At 53.6% G+C, this 17,431-nt stretch overlaps 6 protein-coding genes across 6 annotated transcripts; 2 read left to right on the top strand and 4 right to left on the bottom strand.

Annotated features, from left to right (window-relative positions):
- Positions 1–412: 412 nt before the first annotated feature.
- On the bottom strand, positions 413–2,880 carry PEX13 (Peroxisomal membrane protein PAS20). Its single transcript, XM_062884852.1, has 3 exons — positions 2,408–2,880; positions 1,815–2,336; positions 413–1,761 (listed from the first exon to the last, which is right to left on the bottom strand). Exons 1-3 carry the CDS (start codon positions 2,460–2,462, stop codon positions 1,001–1,003), a joined length of 1,338 nt encoding a protein of 445 aa, XP_062747756.1. The 5' UTR covers positions 2,463–2,880; the 3' UTR covers positions 413–1,000.
- Positions 2,881–3,140: 260 nt separating this feature from the next.
- Positions 3,141–5,954, bottom strand: KAR2_1 (ATPase with role in protein import into the ER). The gene is made up of 5 exons (XM_062884851.1): positions 5,025–5,954; positions 4,210–4,964; positions 4,104–4,160; positions 3,511–4,001; positions 3,141–3,457 (listed from the first exon to the last, which is right to left on the bottom strand). The coding sequence occupies exons 1-5, from the start codon at positions 5,636–5,638 to the stop codon at positions 3,266–3,268; spliced, it is 2,109 nt and encodes a 702-aa protein (XP_062747755.1). The 5' UTR covers positions 5,639–5,954; the 3' UTR covers positions 3,141–3,265.
- Positions 5,955–7,551: 1,597 nt separating this feature from the next.
- QC762_104550 (uncharacterized protein) lies at positions 7,552–10,242 on the top strand (the record flags this gene model as incomplete). Its single annotated transcript, XM_062884850.1, has 1 exon — positions 7,552–10,242. One exon carries the CDS (start codon positions 7,552–7,554, stop codon positions 10,240–10,242), a length of 2,691 nt encoding a protein of 896 aa, XP_062747754.1.
- Positions 10,243–10,488: 246 nt separating this feature from the next.
- Positions 10,489–12,202, bottom strand: EMP24 (p24 complex component). The gene is made up of 2 exons (XM_062884849.1): positions 11,270–12,202; positions 10,489–11,201 (listed from the first exon to the last, which is right to left on the bottom strand). Exons 1-2 carry the CDS (start codon positions 11,468–11,470, stop codon positions 10,788–10,790), a joined length of 615 nt encoding a protein of 204 aa, XP_062747753.1. The 5' UTR covers positions 11,471–12,202; the 3' UTR covers positions 10,489–10,787.
- A 552-nt stretch (positions 12,203–12,754) lies between these two features.
- On the top strand, positions 12,755–13,685 carry ARF1 (Arf GTPase arf1; the record flags this gene model as incomplete). Its single annotated transcript, XM_062884848.1, has 4 exons — positions 12,755–12,917; positions 13,016–13,260; positions 13,317–13,382; positions 13,617–13,685. The coding sequence occupies 4 exons, from the start codon at positions 12,755–12,757 to the stop codon at positions 13,683–13,685; spliced, it is 543 nt and encodes a 180-aa protein (XP_062747752.1).
- Positions 13,686–14,781: 1,096 nt separating this feature from the next.
- On the bottom strand, positions 14,782–17,193 carry HSP78 (chaperone ATPase hsp78; the record flags this gene model as incomplete). The annotated part of the gene is made up of 1 exon (XM_062884847.1): positions 14,782–17,193. The coding sequence occupies one exon, from the start codon at positions 17,191–17,193 to the stop codon at positions 14,782–14,784; it is 2,412 nt and encodes an 803-aa protein (XP_062747751.1).
- Between the last annotated feature and the right edge of the window lie 238 nt (positions 17,194–17,431).

Below are 17,431 nucleotides of genomic sequence, written 5' to 3'. Positions count from 1 at the left end.
CCGTGTCTATCACATGCAAATTGTTCACCTCGTAGCAACTGTCCACACTTGTTGAGCCTACAATGGGTAACATCCCATGACCAACGGAACAGAACAACCAAACAGCACAATGTTCAAGATACCTCTCATTTAATACAACTATCAAAACCACACACACACACACATACACACCCTTCCTCGTCACCACACAAGTCCCAAAATAAATCGCTCTTCCCCCCCCTTATCGCTTACAATACCCCCCAAATCCCCCCAAGCAAACAGAACAAAAGTACAATAATAATAGGAATTTCATTCCCATCGCTTCATCAAGAATAACTGATGCTCTGTATGGTGTCATCATCAACTCCAAAAAAAAAAAAAAAAAAAAAAAAAAAAAAGAAACGCCATGACTTTGTTGTATGAAAAAGATTCTTTTCGTTAACCCGTTTCCCACTCCTTCCTATCCTTCCTTCGTTCCGTCATCCTCCCCCCCTCCCTCTTTGCCAAAAAAGAGATCGGACTCGCATCGGTAAGATATGCTGACGTTATGACCTTCGTCGCGGTACATCGAGTTCGTGGGATATTAATAGTCGGGTTTGTTGCTGCTGAAATACAGACAAAAAAGAGAGAAAGGCTGTAATGCTGCTGTTGTTGTACGGTCTCAGAACGTCGTCTTCGCCTTCTTCACCCGCTTCGCATGCTTCACATTGCCCATCCGAAGTAAATCTTCAAGCGAGAGTCCCTGTCGAGGATTGTGGGCAGCCTGTTGTGAAGGATCTTGGTAATGCACAACCGGGTTTCCATTCATTAGAGGGGCCCCGGTCAGGGGATTCACGTATACCATAGTTCCCGACTGCGTATCGTAGCGCGGCACTGGAGTCATCCTCGTCTTCCTAAACTCTTGTAAAATGATGGAAAGCTCTGGCTGAGAATGAGAGCGTCGGCTTGGATGCGCAGAAGCAGGAACCGGCTGTGCCGAGTGCGTACTGATAACAGGTCCAGGTATGACATTGGCCTCCTTCTAAGATTGGAACGTTGACTTCTGGAAGCTCTCCACGGTCACGTCGCCAACCTTGGTTGTCGGCATCGGGGGGGCCTTCAGGGGGTTCGTGCTGAGCGTGCCAGGGGCGCTGACGGAGCTGGTCAAGGAGCTAGTTCTACTGCTCTCGCTGGCGGGGGTGTTCTTGATGGCAGCGATAGGCTCGTTGGGTTTGCGCATAACTTCGAGGAAATTCGCAGGGAGATATCCAATTCTTCCATCGCGAGCGCGGCACTTCCACCACTCGCTTGGGTTGCCCATGGGATCGCTCTTGCTCAGGACGGCAACAAAGTCGCCCTTGTGCACCTGGATATCGACTCCCTGAACGGCAGCCGGACCGCTATTGGCAGGGGTAAAGTCGTAGAGCACGCGGCAGAAGACAAGATTGTTGGGGTCAACAACTTGCTGAGCAGCCATGATTTGGCGCTTGCGCTCCTCTTCTTCAGCGCTGGCAGCCAGCCCTCGGATAATCCTGCTCATGATCATCGGAAGGCCGAAGGCGGCGAGGAGGAAGAAGAAGAGAGGCTTGCGGCTGGGCTTGGGTGGGGCGCTGCCGTCGGGAAGCTTGCGGCCCTCGAAGCGGGCGAACGCAGCGGGCGTGAGGGCTGTGGCATCCACCGGTGGGGGTCTGCCTGTAATCCTGGCGATCAGGGTGCGAATCCAACGCATCAGGGTAAAGATACCCAAGACTGAGCCGAGGGTGTCACGTAGGTTTCCAAACTGTTCGGCCACAGATACCATGGCTATGATAACGTCAGTCTCGCGCCAATATCAATCTGTTGGCGACGTCACTTACCGAAGAAGCTGGAATGCGTGGCCATGTAAGTGCTCTCCAGCATCTGGGCAAATCCTCCGAAAGCGCCTACAATGCCTTCGAGCATCTGGAAGGTGGCCTGGGTGCTCATGTTGAAGCGGTTGGTGAGACTTTCCGGGTTGTTTGGGTCTCCTGGCATCCCGCCCCCGTACATGCCTCCTCCGTACATGCCGCCACCATATCCACCCATGCCTCCATACATGCTACTTCCATAGCCCCCATAACCACCCATACCGCCCATAGTGCCATATCTGTTGTATGGTGATGAGTAGGGCGACGAGTAGGCTGAACCGTAACCTCCGCCATAGGGCGAGGCGGCGTATGGCCTGCTGTAAGCAGCCGCGTTCTGTGTGACCGAAGAGGTCAGAGAGGCCGGAACTGGCGGTATCGGCGGGGCACCGGACGCGGTTGTGGTGGAAGTCGCCATGGCGGGATTGGAAAGTGCGTTGGGAGTCGCAGTTGTTGTCGCAGCTGGAGCGGCTGAGGATGGGGAAGAAAGAGTTGCTATTGTTGCGTGATTAGTAAGATGCTCTGAATGAATCCGAATGAGCGTATGATAATAAAGAGGCACTAACCAGTCGTTCCAGACGCTGCGCCTGGTCTTTCCCACGGTTTTGGCGGCGATGCCATCGTGTTGCAAACGGGGGGAGAGTTGCTGTTGCTGGGATGTTGAGAAAAGCACAGAGGCGCGCTCAGCCGGCGGACAAGGGTTTCCGGGGTGGCAACAGCGGGTCACAGCGAACAGGTCGCAAACTGGTCGATGCCCGGCCTCGGTAGCCGCCCACACACACCAGCCCCACGCGTATTTGTCGGAGCAACAAAGAGTCAGTCGTTGTTGGTGCGAGAATATTGTGTAGGTCGCTTCTGGCTTAAAATCAAAGAGGGAAGGATGGGTGGAGGAAATGCGTCTCCGGCACAGAGAAGGGTGAAGGGGTGATTTTCAAGATGACGGCAGAGAAGGGTGGAGAGCCTTGGTTCTGGAGCGACCCTTCTCGGGTGGTCGAAAGCGCTCGTGAACCTCGGTATTTTCGTCTTCAGCCACCTGCCGAGCCTCCCCCCAATCCTCTCAAGCACGGGGCAACCTGGAACCTAGAAGAAGGCTCCACCTCCGGTCTGGGGAAGTCTGCACCGATGTTTAACCGACCCAAGCATCGTTCCCGATCCGGGGTTAGCATGACTTGCACAGGTTGAAAAGCTTCGACTTATCTGGACACCAGGCCAACTGGCATCTGTTTGCTGTAGAATCATTGCAAGTCGAGATGTTTCTGTTATGGACACACTTTGAGCATATCAACCGCCACAAACAAACTGTGAAACTCGGTCTGTTTGATGGATATCTACGGTAATCTGGTCCTAAACCATGTCTCTGTTCAATATCCATCCTGATTAGCATGGAACTGGTACCCAGTCAAAACACAGTTCCAAGTACATATCTACAACTCATCATGAATATCCGGCTCGCCATCGTAGCCAGCACCACTACCGCCAGACTCGGCGTACAGTTTGCTGGTGATGGGATAAGCCACATTCGACAGCCTTTCCTTCTGTTCTTCAAAGTCCTCCGCCGTCGCCGTAGCGGCATTCTCATCCAACCAACCCATCGCCTCGCTCAGGGCATCCATAATCTGGAATCATCGTTAGCACCAGTCCAAACAACAGGTCTGGGAACTCGACTTACAGTATCCTTATCATCACCATCAATCCTGCCACCCATGCCCTGTTCATCATTCATCTGGTTCTTGAGGCTAAAAGCGTAGTTCTCAAGCCCATTTCTGGCTTCGATCCGCTCTCGAATCTCCTTATCTTTCTCGGCATACCCCTCGGCCTCCAAGATCAAACGCTCGATTTCCTCGGCAGACAGCCGTCCTCGGTCGTTGGTAATCGTAACGCTCTCTGCCTTCCCGGTACCCTTGTCGTGGGCGGTGACTTCCAAGATACCATTGACGTCAATCGTAAACGAGACCTCGATCTGGGGGACACCCCTTGGTGCTGGTGGGATGCCCGTGAGTTCGAATTTGCCCAGGAGGTTGTTGTCCTTGGTCAGTGCGCGCTCGCCCTCGTAGACCTTGATCTGAACAACGTTTTGGTTGTCCGCTGCTGTTGAAAAGATTTGGGATTTTTTCTGCGGCCCGGTTAGTGAGACGGAGAGACTGCCATGAGTTCTGAGGACTTACCGTGGGAATCGCCGTGTTTCGCAAGATCAACTTGGTCTTCTCTCCTGTCAGCTCATGGAATCACTCTCCATATGGTAATCAAGGTGAATGCGCCTACCATGACTCCTCCTGTGGTCTCGATACCCAGCGTGAGGGGGGTGATATCCAAGATAGCTCTCGTGATCAAGAATTCCTCGCCGGCAATGATCTAACAGAATTATCAGCATCTTTCCCTTGCGGCTTTGAAATGTGAACGCTTACACCGCCCTGCAGCGCAGCTCCATGAGCAACAGCCTCATCGGGATTAACTCCCAGGCTAACCTTCTTCCCAAAGTACGCCTCGACCAACTCGCGAATCTTTGGAATCCTCGTCGACCCTCCCACCATCACGATATCAGTCACATCCTTCTTGTCAACCTTTGCATCTTTCAGCGCCTGCTCCACCGTCTTCAGCGTCTTCTTGAACATGGCCATATTCAACTCCTCAAAATTGGCCCTGGTGAGCGTGTACTCAAAGTCCAACCCCTTGTGCAACCCCTCAATCTCAACCCTAGCACTCATCTGCGAGCTCAGCGTCCGTTTGGCTTTCTCAGCCTCCCTCTTCAGCTTGCCCATCGCTTTGACGTCGTTCGTCACATCGGCTCCACCATTGGCCTTGGAGAACTGGGTAGCGAGGTGCTTGATGACTTTGTTGTCGAAATCCTCGCCGCCCAGTCTTGTGTCGCCTGCTGTTGACAAGACTTCAAACACACCGTCCTCGAGCTGAAGCAACGAGACGTCAAATGTGCCGCCTCCGAGGTCGTAGACGAGGATGGTGCGTTCGCCGTCAACTTTGTCGATGCCGTAGGCTAAAGCGGCGGCGGTGGGCTCGTTGATGACACGGACGATGTTGAGGCCGGCGATGAGGCCTGCGTCTTTGGTCGCCTGGCGTTGTTTGTCGCTGAAGTAGGCCGGGACGGTGACCACGGCGTGCTTGACTCTGAGAAAGGTCATGTCAGCACGTTTTTCCAACAGGGTGTGGAAAGAAGAAAATACTCACGGCACACCAAGAAACCCCTCGGCAACCTCCTTCATCTTCCCCAGCACCATCGCACTGATTTCCTCCGGAGTAAACGTCTTCATGTCCCCTTGTCCAGAAACGTCAACCTCCACCACCGGACCACCCGTCGTCCCGCTCTTCTTAACGGTAAAAGGCATATGTTTCGCATCCTCCTGCACCCCCTTGTCTGAAAACGACCTCCCGATCAACCGCTTGATATCAAATATCGTGTTCCTGGGGTTGCTCGCAAATTGGTTCTTGGCCCCCTCGCCCACCAACCTCTCTCCTTCTTTGGTCCAGGCTACGTAGCTTGGTGTGATTCGGCTTCCTTGGTCGTTGGTGATGATGTCGACTTTGCCATCTTTCAGGACGCCCACGCAGGAGAAGGTGGTGCCGAGGTCGATGCCGATGATGGGTTCTCCTGGGGCGGGTTCACTGGAGACGATGGATTTGGCGGAGGCTACGGGGAGGATGGCGAGGGGGAAGATGATGAGGGCTATGAGGCAGAGGGAGAGGGTGAGGTAGAGGGGGAGTTTGCGGTAGGAGCTTTGAGGAGGTGGGCGGAGGTGAGGGGGTTTGAGGGGTACTTTTCGGCGTGTTTTGCGGAGAAACATCTTGTGAGGTTGGTGCTGTTACGAGTTGTTGGACTTGTGGTAGGTGCCTATCTTCTGAATCCCCAAGATTGAAGTGATATGTATAAACAATGGGTATGAGTGGGAAGGTATACTGATGACAAGAAAGCCTGAGGTGTGAAGCTGTTATAACAAAATTAATCGAAGCCGCCATTCAACTTCTGACAATCTGTCAACATCATGGATGATGGCACAGCATGATACCTCCCGGGTACAGACCTCACAATCGGCCTCATCAGAAGATGCTGGATTCAACGAGAACTCAGTACAGAACACATATTCCTCTGTTGAAACCAGGAATACGAGAAAGAGTCACAGATGCCAATGTTCTGGTCCGGGTCTGAAACCATGAACCTAGCTGCGCGGGTCGAAGCTGGCCCACCACCATAACAACCCTCCCCCTCTGCGACCACTGCCTCCCCCAGCCTTGCCATTCGGATCCGGCAGTGTGGGTAGATCGGTGGTAGGGATCCAGGTACAGGGCTTAGCTCGGTATTTGCACTTGATTATGGTTGTCAGAGGCTTCAGATACTTTGCTGAACTGCGATTGTCCCATATTCAGCCATGTACGTGACCTTTTACCCCTGACCTGACCGATTCAGACACTGGAGCACCAACTACTTCATTCACATCCGACAGAACAGGCACAATTTTTCGAAATTTAAGCATCTGAGGCCCTAGGTTTTTCTCTTTCTGACCTTTAAAGTTGGTCTCTAAAGTCCAAGGTCACACCTCGGACTTATCGTCCTCATCCGCTTTGCCGCATCCTCAAACCGCACCAGCCTAGGCCAACACACACACACCAGCAACCCACCGATGACTCTTTCATTTCTTGAAAAAGACACATCTCAGTTCCCAAAAACGAGATGATCACAACGAAGGTTCATCTTGTTCCCAATGGAGATGAGCTCTAACCCACAACAGCCCTATGCTCATGCTAACCGCCGGCCAGCTCACACAATGGATGACTCTTACAATACGAAAAAAGACAGATCGCAGAACCTCAGACGAGAAATGACTTCCATCTCATTCTTTCATCTTATCTTCACCACAGTAAACCATGCTAGTAGATCGTGTGCTGAAACTATCATTTTACCATGAGTCACCATTGTGATGAGAACAGCGTGTTCTCTACAGATTCGACACTAACACGAGCTTTGGAATGCGCCCGCTCCCAGCACTTCGGAACCGATCCTGTCTCGCGAACCTTTACCGAGTATCAATTGAAAGCCTCAGGCAGAACCTTGCGATATCTTCAAAAAAAAAAAAAGATGCTTCACTTCCCAAAGTCCATCCAAATCGTGATCACATCAAAGTTGGACAAGCCAAGCTAGCCTTGGCTGGCGCTTACCCCACGATAACCAAGGTCCAAACCCTGTCCGAGAGCCCCCCGTTGCCGAGCAACACGCGATGCTGCTCACAACAGCATTCAGACGACCAATCAGTGCGGGGGTTCACAACACCGCCCGTCATGGCAATCCAACTTGTTGTTGAAGTGCATCCTGCAGCAGCTTCCCAGAAATATATTCAATGGAGCTTATGCACGCTTGTTGATTGTACATACTTTGGGAAGCCCACGATATCCACCGGCCCGGGTTGAATTGACTTGTGACTGTCAATTGTTCATTGTTGACTTTTGAAATCTTATCGGGCAGTATCAACAACGCCCAACAGGCAAAACTCGACACATTTCTTTGTTGGATTCGGTTTTGGACAAACACAAGAGTGTATGGCGACAATTGGCATCTGATTGCAAAGCCTCAGCGAGGGAGTCTCGTAGACTCTGATCGTCTGGTCTGTTTTTCAGGTAAAGCACCCATTTCTGAAGCTATTCCCCCCCATTCAAACCCTCAACTAACCCCCCCAACCCCTCCAGTCCTCAAACCTACCCCAAAATGGGTCTCCTCTCCAGCCTCAACCCCCTCCGCCCACGAGGAAGCGACCTTAACAACAACAACAAACTCCCTTTATACAAGGAAGTCCCCCCAAAATACCATAAACACTCCTTCAGCACATCCTCCTCCCGCCGCCCCATCCGCTCCCCAACAACAACAACAACAGCAGCAGCAGCAACAACCAAAGAGCGCTACTCCGACTCTGAACTCTCCCCCTTCTCCTCCAGCTCCGAAGCCGACGACGACAGCGACTACCCCACCACCTCCCCCAGCTCATCATCCCTAGACTCCTCCCGCCGCACCTCAACAATAAACATGCTCCTCCCCAAACATGGGCATCGTAAACCCCCACGGAGGGGGCCAGTAGCCCGGCCAAGGTTTTTGTACCGTCTCCCGAACAAGGTTATTCGCTGGCTGTGCATCCTGATGATGTCAACCATAGTAATCTTCATCTTTGGCCTCATCCGCGCGTCGCAACTAGAAAATAAACGGATCGCGGAGGGGAAGACGGAAGCAATTAAAAAGCCCGTTCCTGCGGTGTGGGAGCAGTTTGATTTTTTGACGAGGTATTACGGGGGGGTGAGGAGGTTGGTTGGGTTGGAGGGGAATGTGCCTGAGTATCCGAGATTAGGAGAGGAAAAGGGCTGGGATGGAGGGGAGGGGACAAGGACGGGGAAGGGGGTGCCTGAGAGTAAGGGGTTTGAGGGGTACAAGGGGGGTGTTTTGCCCCAGAAGGGGGAGGTGGAGGAGTGTTTTTTGGAGGTGGGAGGGGGAAAAGTAAAAGTTCCTGGGGTGAGGTATCTGGAGGGTAGGCCGGATGGGTTTCCGGACAATGTGCTGGGGAGTTATGAGCTTTTGGCGTTGCCGGAGGATGTGTGCTTTGAGAGGTTTGGGAGGTATGGGCCTTATGGGTATGGGTATTCTATTAAGAAGGGGGGGCTTGGGGTGGGCGAGCACGGGGACAGGGAGGGGGCGGGGGAGTTTCGGGGGACGGGGCAGGAGGTGGATTATAGGACGGTCGACTGGGCGGATGCGCAGAGACGGTGTTATGAAGCCAACGCCAAGAGGTATAAGCCTTTGGTGAGGAAGGAGGCGGCGCCGAGTGGGTTCCATATTGGGGATGGAATTAGGGGTGCGAAACTCGCTGCGCGCGAGGCCAAGACGCCCGTGGTTGAGAGCGTCAGGCCTACCGCGGCCGGACATAACAAGACTGCGACAGAGGAAGAGAAACCTCCGCAGGAAAACCCCCAAGGCGACCTCCCTCGCACCGCTGTCGTCCTCCGCTGCTGGGATGAGTTTCAGTGGAAGGAGGAAGACATCCTCAACCTCCGCGCCCTCATCGCCGAGCTCTCTCTTGCTTCTGGCGGCCGCTACGACGTCCACCTCCTCGTCCAAGTCCGCAACGACGCCCGCAACCCCGTCTGGGCCGACGACGAAGCCTACCGCGCCCGCATCAACGAGACCGTCCCCAAAGAGTTCCGCGGCATCGCCACCCTCTGGTCCCAAACCCAAATGCTCGCCGTCTACCAAGGCATCGTCGACCTCTTCACCCGCGGTCCCGACCTCCCCGTCCACGGCTCCTACCGTGGCCTCCAAATGGCCATGCAGCACTTCGCCTACAACCACCCGGAATACGAGTACTTTTGGCAATGGGAAATGGACATCCGCTACACAGGCCACTACTACGACCTCCTGACCAAACTCGAGAATTGGTCCAAAACCCAACCTCGAAAAGGCCTCTGGGAGCGCAACAGCAGGTTCTACATGCCTTATGTCCACGGCTCATGGGAGGACTTCAAGCAAATGGCCCGCGTCCAAACCGAGCATGGGACCGTGACGGCAGACAACATGTGGGATAAACTCCCCGGCTCCATCAAATCCCCCTCTCCCCCAGTGACAAAACCCCAAACCGAAAGCTCGGTCTGGGGTCCCTTGCGGCCAGAAGATCCCAAAGATTGGTTCGAGCACGAGCACGACCCTGTCCCCCCTACTTCTTACGAAAGGGATAAATATACGTGGGGCGTCGGGGAAGAGCCCGATCTCATCACCTTGTCGCCCATTTTCGATCCGGAGGGAACATCCTGGAAGCTGGCGAGTGATATCACGGGGTACAACACCCAACGTGGCCTCCCGCCGCGAAGAGCTCAGATCATCACCGCGTCTAGAATGTCAAGACGACTACTCCTTCTCATGCACAGGGAGACAGCCTTCAAGAAACACCACGCGTTTCCGGAAATGTGGCCAGCCACGGTGGCGCTTCACCACGGGTTTAAGGCTGTGTATGCACCTCACCCTGTGTTTGTCGACAGAGCCTGGCCGGCGGATTACCTCGCACGGGTCCTCAACGGCGGGAGGAATGGTGCCTCTGGTGGGGGCAGGACATCGGTTTACGGTGACAAGGAGCACAACATGAGGGGGCTGACGTGGTTCTACAACGCGGGGTTTAGTGGGAATTTGTATAGACGGTGGATGGGGCTCAAGGTGAATAATGATGGGGGGGAACAGTTCGAGTTGGAGGTGGACGAGACTGGGACAAAGGATGAGAAGACGCCCGGGGGGATGAGAGGTGGGGAGGGGAGGATGTGTTTACCGCCCATGTTGTTGCACCCGGTGAAGGAGGTGGAGTTGCCGGTGGAGGAGCATAGGAGGGAGGAGGATGAGGTTTTTGTGGAGGTTGATCCTTCTGCTTGAGATACCCATGGAGAGGGGAGGATATTATACATGGGTGGTTTCCTTGATTACCTTCTTTGGTTGGGTTTCCGACGGCGTTGGGGATATAATTGGTTTACCTGCTTCTGTTGGCATATGAAGAGCACGAGCAAAGATCTGTTTCTAGACGAGTAGATGAATGAATCTGCTGTACATGATTGAAAATGCTTGTTTGGCTGATGGTCCAGCAGCGTGACCAGTGAAAAGAGATGGCCTTTTCTAGCCACTGGGCACTCCATGCGATCAGCAGCGCTCCGAAACCAAAAACAAAGTGATAGATCATGAATTATCGTGACATTGCATCTACAAGCACCTGTGCCTTCATGGCAGACAGTGACGGTACACCCTCTCCTTCTTACATCAAACCATTGCTGTGCTTCATGAGCCCCAAAGACAAAATTACCCCTGAATCCACTCTCATATTCCGCACCGCCAGATCCTGCGCCCAAAATATGGATAACCCGTGTAGTAAAGGTGTATATATGCATTTATTTGAGCAATGCAAACCCCGAGGCTTTGCCTCCTCCTTAAACAACCCGCTTGACCTCAAAGAATCTCCTGAGCCACCAGACCTGGAAGACGCTCTCGCCGACAACAATACCGATAACAAACAAGTTCCACCACTTGACTCTGCTGTTGGTGCTCTCGGCCGTGTTACGGTGGGTGCGCTCACGAACAATGATATAGCCCTGCTCATCCTTGACCCGCTCCAGCATTTCTGACAGCTTGCGCACCTCCACCTCGAGGGGATCCTGGGGGGCATCGGCCTCGGAGACGTAGACGATGCCGTGAACGTTGAAGGAGACCTCTTTGGAGTGGGCACCCCAGTGCTCGTTGCCGAAGCAGTACAGGTACTTGCCGTCATGCTTGGCCTCGAAGGAGAAGTCGCCGTTGGAGATGGACTTTTCGTTTACTTCGAATCCGCCGACAGGGTTGGTGATCTGTGGATCGAAACAAAACTTGGTTAGTCGACTGCTCCCCCTTCCGCCCATTGAGAACCAAGACATACCCAGAAATCAATATCAAGATTGCCAGAGCTTCCGAACTCCCTGTCGCCAACTTGGAAAGTGACCGTCATCCTGTCATCGCGGTGCAGGTTCTCGTGGAAGCATTCGCGCCCGTGGGCTGGGAGCTGGATGTTGTGTGCAAGAGCTGAGCTCACCAGCACGCTGGCTGAGAGCAGCAGCTTGGCTGCTGTGCGCAGAAACATTGTGTGTATCGTCGGTCGGGGGGGTCTCTCGCCGTCGGTGTCGTTATCCGTATCGTTTGGGGGGGTGGTGATGACGTGGAAAGACTCGCAAATGGCTAGAGCTTCACCCTAGATTTTCGCGGTGCTGGCTTCTTCTGACGGGACTTTGGTCTCAAGGGACACCTTGGCGATTCTGGCCGCGTGGAGTGTGAGTGGTCCACAGGTCGAGCAAGAGCGGCTCCTCCTGGCAGGCCGACAACACAGTGACAGGGGCCCTTGCTACCACAACTCTGCTCCAGGGTTGGGGGTTGGCTGTTGGCTTGTGAAGAGAAAAATCGGAGCCACCTCAGAGGCAACAACTTCGCGGTCCAATGTTGTTCCAGAGGCTCGCACTGGCTGGGTACATGCAAAGTACCGTTGACGGTGTGCCTAAAAGGGGCTTGTGATAAGGTTGCCAGTGGGTATTCACGCAGACTGCGCCCGTGCGTCGCCCCTAACCCTTTGGAAGCAAAGTCCCCTGGCTTGCGGTGCCAGAGGGGCAAGACAGGACTGGCGTTCCCTGGACTGGCTGCATGTCCCGTGCCCGGCTCAGCTCAGCCCAGCCCAAGAACAACTTTCAAAATCCAAACCATTCCCCCCAAAGAGTTTCCCTTCCCACACCGCCATCATAGCATCATAAGCCAGCACCCATCGCGACGGTAAACAACCGCGTCGCCATCTCCATCCATATTCGAGGACCGCCTTGAATAGTAAGTCATTTTCTTTATCCTGCCCGTCTCCTAAAAAGAGAGAGAGAGAGAGAGAGAGGAAAGGAGAGCTCGACCACCGACGACTCGACTGTATGTGCTGTGTGTCTGTGCATCCATCGCGGCATCGGCTTTCTGCCTCGGCCTGCCGCCCGCTGCCTTCCAATCATCACGACAACTGCTCCCAGCGGCTCTTGGCCCATCGAAACCCGTGCTGCTGACCAATTCGACGCTGCAGTCGTCGCTTCACTCGACGATTTGTCGCTTCCCGTTTGCACGCACTAGGGACATCGAGGCTGTAGGTTGGAAGCCTGGACGCCCGACTCGAACTCTGGAACGCTCCGCATATCTGTCCTCAGACCATCGGTCAGCTCTCTATACCTTTGCCTCCCGGCTTCCTTTGTATCGCAACCATCGACTCTCCCAACCTCACCGACGCTCTCAGCTCCGCATCTGATCACACCCCTTTTTGCTGCTTATCTGCTCACACAACACTCTTTCCAGATAACTACTACTACCCCAGTTACCCAAAGTCTCCTTGTGAGCCAACACCGCCAAGATGGGTCTCGCAGCCTCCAAACTTCAGGACATGCTCAAGCAGCTGTTCGTCTTCAACAAGAAGGAAATGAGAATTCTCATGGTCGGTCTCGATGCCGCCGGCAAGACCACCATTCTTTACAAGCTCAAGCTTGGTGAGGTCGTCACCACCATCCCCACCATCGGTACGATTACACCATCCACCCCATCTCCAGTGGTTCGGGCATCTCCGAACATGTCTAGTCCCATGACAACATCAAAGCTGACACTCTCTCTAATATAGGCTTCAACGTCGAGACCGTCGAGTATGCCAACATTCAGTTCACCGTGTGGGATGTCGGTGGACAGGACAAGATCCGCCCCCTCTGGAGACATTACTTCCAGAACACCCAGGGCATCATTTTCGTCGTCGACTCCAACGATCGTGACCGTATTCCCGAGGCTCGCGAAGAGCTTCAACGCATGCTCAACGAGGATGAGCTGCGGGATGCTCTTCTCCTTGTCTTCGCCAACAAGCAGGATTTGCCTGTAAGCAACGAGAATCAACCAATGATTGTTGATCAACCTGACTGACGTGCTTGTAGAACGCCATGAGCGTTGCTGAGATCACAGACAAGCTTGGCCTCCACAGCTTGAGACAACGCGTTTGGGTATGTTTTTTTCCGTCGCAGTATTCATGTAATGATTGGCCCTCCTCTAACATGTGCTCCAGTACATCCAATCTACCTGCGCCACTTCCGGTGACGGTCTGTTCGAGGGTCTCGACTGGCTCTCCAGCGAGCTCAAGAAGAAGTCATAAATGTAACGCAGACACCACAGGCCGGTCCCCTTCACCGGTCAGTCAAGCATGGTTCGATTGTGCTCTCAAATATACCCAATTTTAGACGATCGACTGGTCCATGAACATTACACACGGCGGTTTCTGCCTCTATGGTGACAGCCGTTCACGATGAGAAGATGCAGAGGGAGAATCGACACTCTCTTTCAAACTTGGTCACTTTTCGGAAAGACAGGGGACGTATTGGCTTGGAATCTTGTACAATTTGATACATCGTCAGGAGAGAACAACAGTCCATCTGCTACTTCCCCGAACGCCCCGACTCCTTCCCAACCTGGCTCTCCACGTCTACGTCTGATGATATGCCGAGGATGCGAAGGGATGAAAAGGGGGAATACGTTATACAGCGGGGAGGAAGTTGTCGATGTTGTTTTTGTTCGGGAGAAGTGGTGGGCGTGCAAGGAGTGTTACGGGGGCTGTAAACACAGTTGCTAATCATCAATTTGATTTCCGTTTTTCCAGTCTTGGCTTTTCCCTTTTCTGTTTCTCTCTCCTATACACGATTGTTATGAGTACTCTAGCATGCTTGGTGTAATGCGATTTATGTTTTGCTTATAATGCTGGGATGGTGCAAACGAAATGAGGAATTGTGTGATGGCAATAGTGTTGCCTAGGTGAGCGTACGTAACAGTTGGGCATCATCTGGCGGCGGTTCAATTTTACATAGATGGTCACACGCAACACAAAGATGGGTTCGTCATCTGCAATTGACTGGCTAGCTCCAGGTATTGGTTTCGAGCTCCAGTTTGGTTCCATAGTTTGGATCGAGCTTTCTTTGTCTGGTTTATTCAAGACGAAATGGGGCAGGTGAGCGTGTGAGGGTGGTTGCTCGCGGTGAGGGGTGGGGGGGCACAAAGAAAGGTTGTCTTGTCACATTGTTTGCTCATTCTTATGTCTTGAGGTACTTTGTGGAGCACGACTAGAACCCCAAGTGTCGTCCACCAGAATTTACAAGGGCAAGGGAAAATATTCACAGCATGTTCTCATGTCTCATTTCCCAATCTACAATATGATGATACAAAAAATATACAAAGTCCAAAAACCAACCCACCCCCTTCCAAAATGCTACCATGATATAAATTCCCAGCGCCATAACTCATGCATGGACACGCCCCCCTAATCTCCTGTTAAACGATGGAGCGGCGTCTTCATCTGTAACTTTTCTTGCACAACAAACTTACACTTTTCTCCCCTTTACCCACAACTGTTGTTTACTTCTCTTCCCCCTCCTCCTTTCGACCCTCCTCCCCCTTCCCAGGCTGTCCCTCAATCACCAACCCCGTCTTCTCCTCATTCACCCTCACAACCGCATGATCCCCCTTCCTAATCTCCCCCCTGATAATCTTATCCGCCAGCCCGTTCCCAATCTCCGTCGTGATCAACCTGTTCAGCGGCCTCGCCCCAAACTTGGGATCATACCCCCTCTCCGCCAACCACTGCCTCACATCCCCCGGAACCTCGAGCGTGATCCGTCTGTCGTCCAGCCTCTGCTGCAGCTCCTTCAGCCGAATATCTACAATATCCCTCAGCGCCTCCAGCGCCAGCCTCTTGAAAATAATAAAGCTGTCGATCCTGTTGAGGAACTCGGGCGGGTATTGGGAGTGAACAACGTCCATGACGGCACGTTTGACGTCGGGGTGGATGTCCCCGTCCGGAGTCTCCTTGTAAGGGTGGAGCATGTCCGCTCCCACCAGGATCTCAGCGCCCAGGTTGGAGGTGAGCACGATGATGGTATTCTTAAAGTCGACCTTGTGGCCCTGGGCGTCGGTGAGGTAGCCTTCGTCGAGGACTTGGAGGAGCAGAGCCGAGATGTCGCGGTGGGCTTTTTCGAATTCATCAAAGAGGAGGACGGCGTAGGGTTTCCTCCTGACGGCTTCCGTGAGCTGACCCGCGTCCTCGTACCCGACGTATCCAGAGGGAGCACCGATCAGACGAGAAATCGTGTGCTTCTCCTGGAACTCCGACATGTCAAACCTGACTACGGCCGACTCGGTCGAGAAGAGGAAACCGGCTAGTTTCTTGCAGAGTTCTGTTTTGCCTACACCGGTAGGCCCCAAGAAGAAGAAGGATGCCAGGGGGCGGTTCTCCCCGCTGAGCCCGGCGCGCTGCATCCGGACGGCGTCGGCGACGGCTTTGAGGGCTTCGTCTTGGCCGCGGATGGATTCCCGGAGGATGTCCTCCATGTGGATCAGGCGTTCGGTGTGGCCAGAGGTGAGCTTGGAAATTGGGATGCCCGTGATGCGGGACACGACGTTGGCGATGTCATCTGCCGTGACAGAGTCATGGATCAGGGTCGTCTCGCTCTTCTTCTCGTCTTCCTTGGGGAGCTTTTGTTCCAGCTGAGGGATGATGCCGAAGCGGAGCTCCGATGCGCGGCCAAAATTGCCAACGCGTTGGGCAACTTCAAGTTCGACTCTGGCTCTGTCGAGCTCGGCTTGGGCTTGCTTGATGGCGTCGAGCTCGGTCTTTTCCTTTTCCCACTTCTCGGTCAGGACCTTGACTTCATCTTCGTACGTCTTCAGATCGGCCTCGAGTTTTTCACGTCGTTCCTTGCTTGCAATGTCCTTTTCCTTGCGCAAGCTTTCGAGCTCGATCTGGATGGTCATGATCTTTTGGTCGAGGCGTTGGATGTCGTCTGGCTTGCTCTCTTGCTGCAGTCTGAGAGAGCTTGCTGCCTCGTCCATCAAGTCGATTGCCTTGTCTGGGAGGAAACGGTCGGTGATGTAGCGGTTGGAATAAGTAGCTGCGGCGACCAGGGCACCGTCAGTGATGCGGACACCATGGTGCACCTCGTACTTGTCCTTGATACCTCGCAGAATGCTGATGGTATCTTGGACTGTTGGCTCGCTGACAATGATGGGTTGGAATCTCCGTGCGAGAGCGACATCCTTTTCGATTAGACGGTATTCCGCGAGGGTCGTAGCGCCGCAGCACTGAAGCTCACCTCTTGAAAGGGCGGGTTTCAAGAGATTAGAAGCGTCGATAGACCCTTCGGCCTTTCCAAGACCCAGAAGGGTGTGAAGCTCATCAATGAAGAGGATAACTTCCCCATTCGCCTGTTCCACCTCGGTCAACACCTTCTTCAGCCTCTCCTCAAAGTCACCCCTGAACTTGGCTCCCGCGATGAGCGAGCCAAGGTCCAGACTGATGACCCTTTTGTTCTTGATGCTCTCCGGAACAGCCCCCCGTACGATTTCCAGGGCCAGCCCCTCCAGAATCGCCGTCTTGCCTACACCAGCATTACCGATAAGCACCGGGTTGTTCTTTGTCCTTCTCGATAGAATTTGTATCGTTCGTTGAATCTCGGCCGATCTGCCAATAACGGGATCAAGCTTTCCATCCCTTGCCTTTGCCGTCAAGTCAACGCCGTATTGTTCCAGAGCAGGCTTCTCCGGCTCGCCTCCCATGTTCATGCGGTGAGTACCGCCCGGTGGGTGCGGTCTGCCATTGGAATAGTGCCGAGCTGCCACAGATGGCACGAGCCGTAGTGAGTTTACCAGAGCTGCCGTCTGCGGTGTGGTTGTAGCGAGGGCTTGGGGAAATTGTCGCTGTCGGGTAGCCCCCCTCGACATGGTAGCCATGCGCCGAGAGGCTGCTGTTAGTAGCCGTGATCGTGCTTGCATGGTGGTTTGTTTTGTATGTTTTGCGTTTTCCAACGTTGTTGTCGCCGGGCAACAGAGTTCAAATCGGGTTTGCCGACCGAGCCTCCCGTTGAATTTAACGTCTTTGTAGACAGACACCAGTGGCAAGTCTGTTCACTGATAGAGAAGCTCAGTCTGGAAGCTCGAAAGCTCTCGGCGATTCCATCATGGCCCCACATAAAGGCTTTTATCTTATCGGAGCTTAATGCTGCAACAAGTG

The sequence above is a fragment of the Podospora pseudocomata genome (assembly GCF_035222375.1).
Source record: "Podospora pseudocomata strain CBS 415.72m chromosome 1 map unlocalized CBS415.72m_1, whole genome shotgun sequence".
Classification (NCBI taxonomy): Eukaryota; Fungi; Ascomycota; class Sordariomycetes; order Sordariales; family Podosporaceae; genus Podospora; species Podospora pseudocomata.
The sequence above is the reverse complement of the archived record's forward strand: the minus strand, read 5'-3'. Positions and strand labels throughout refer to the sequence as shown.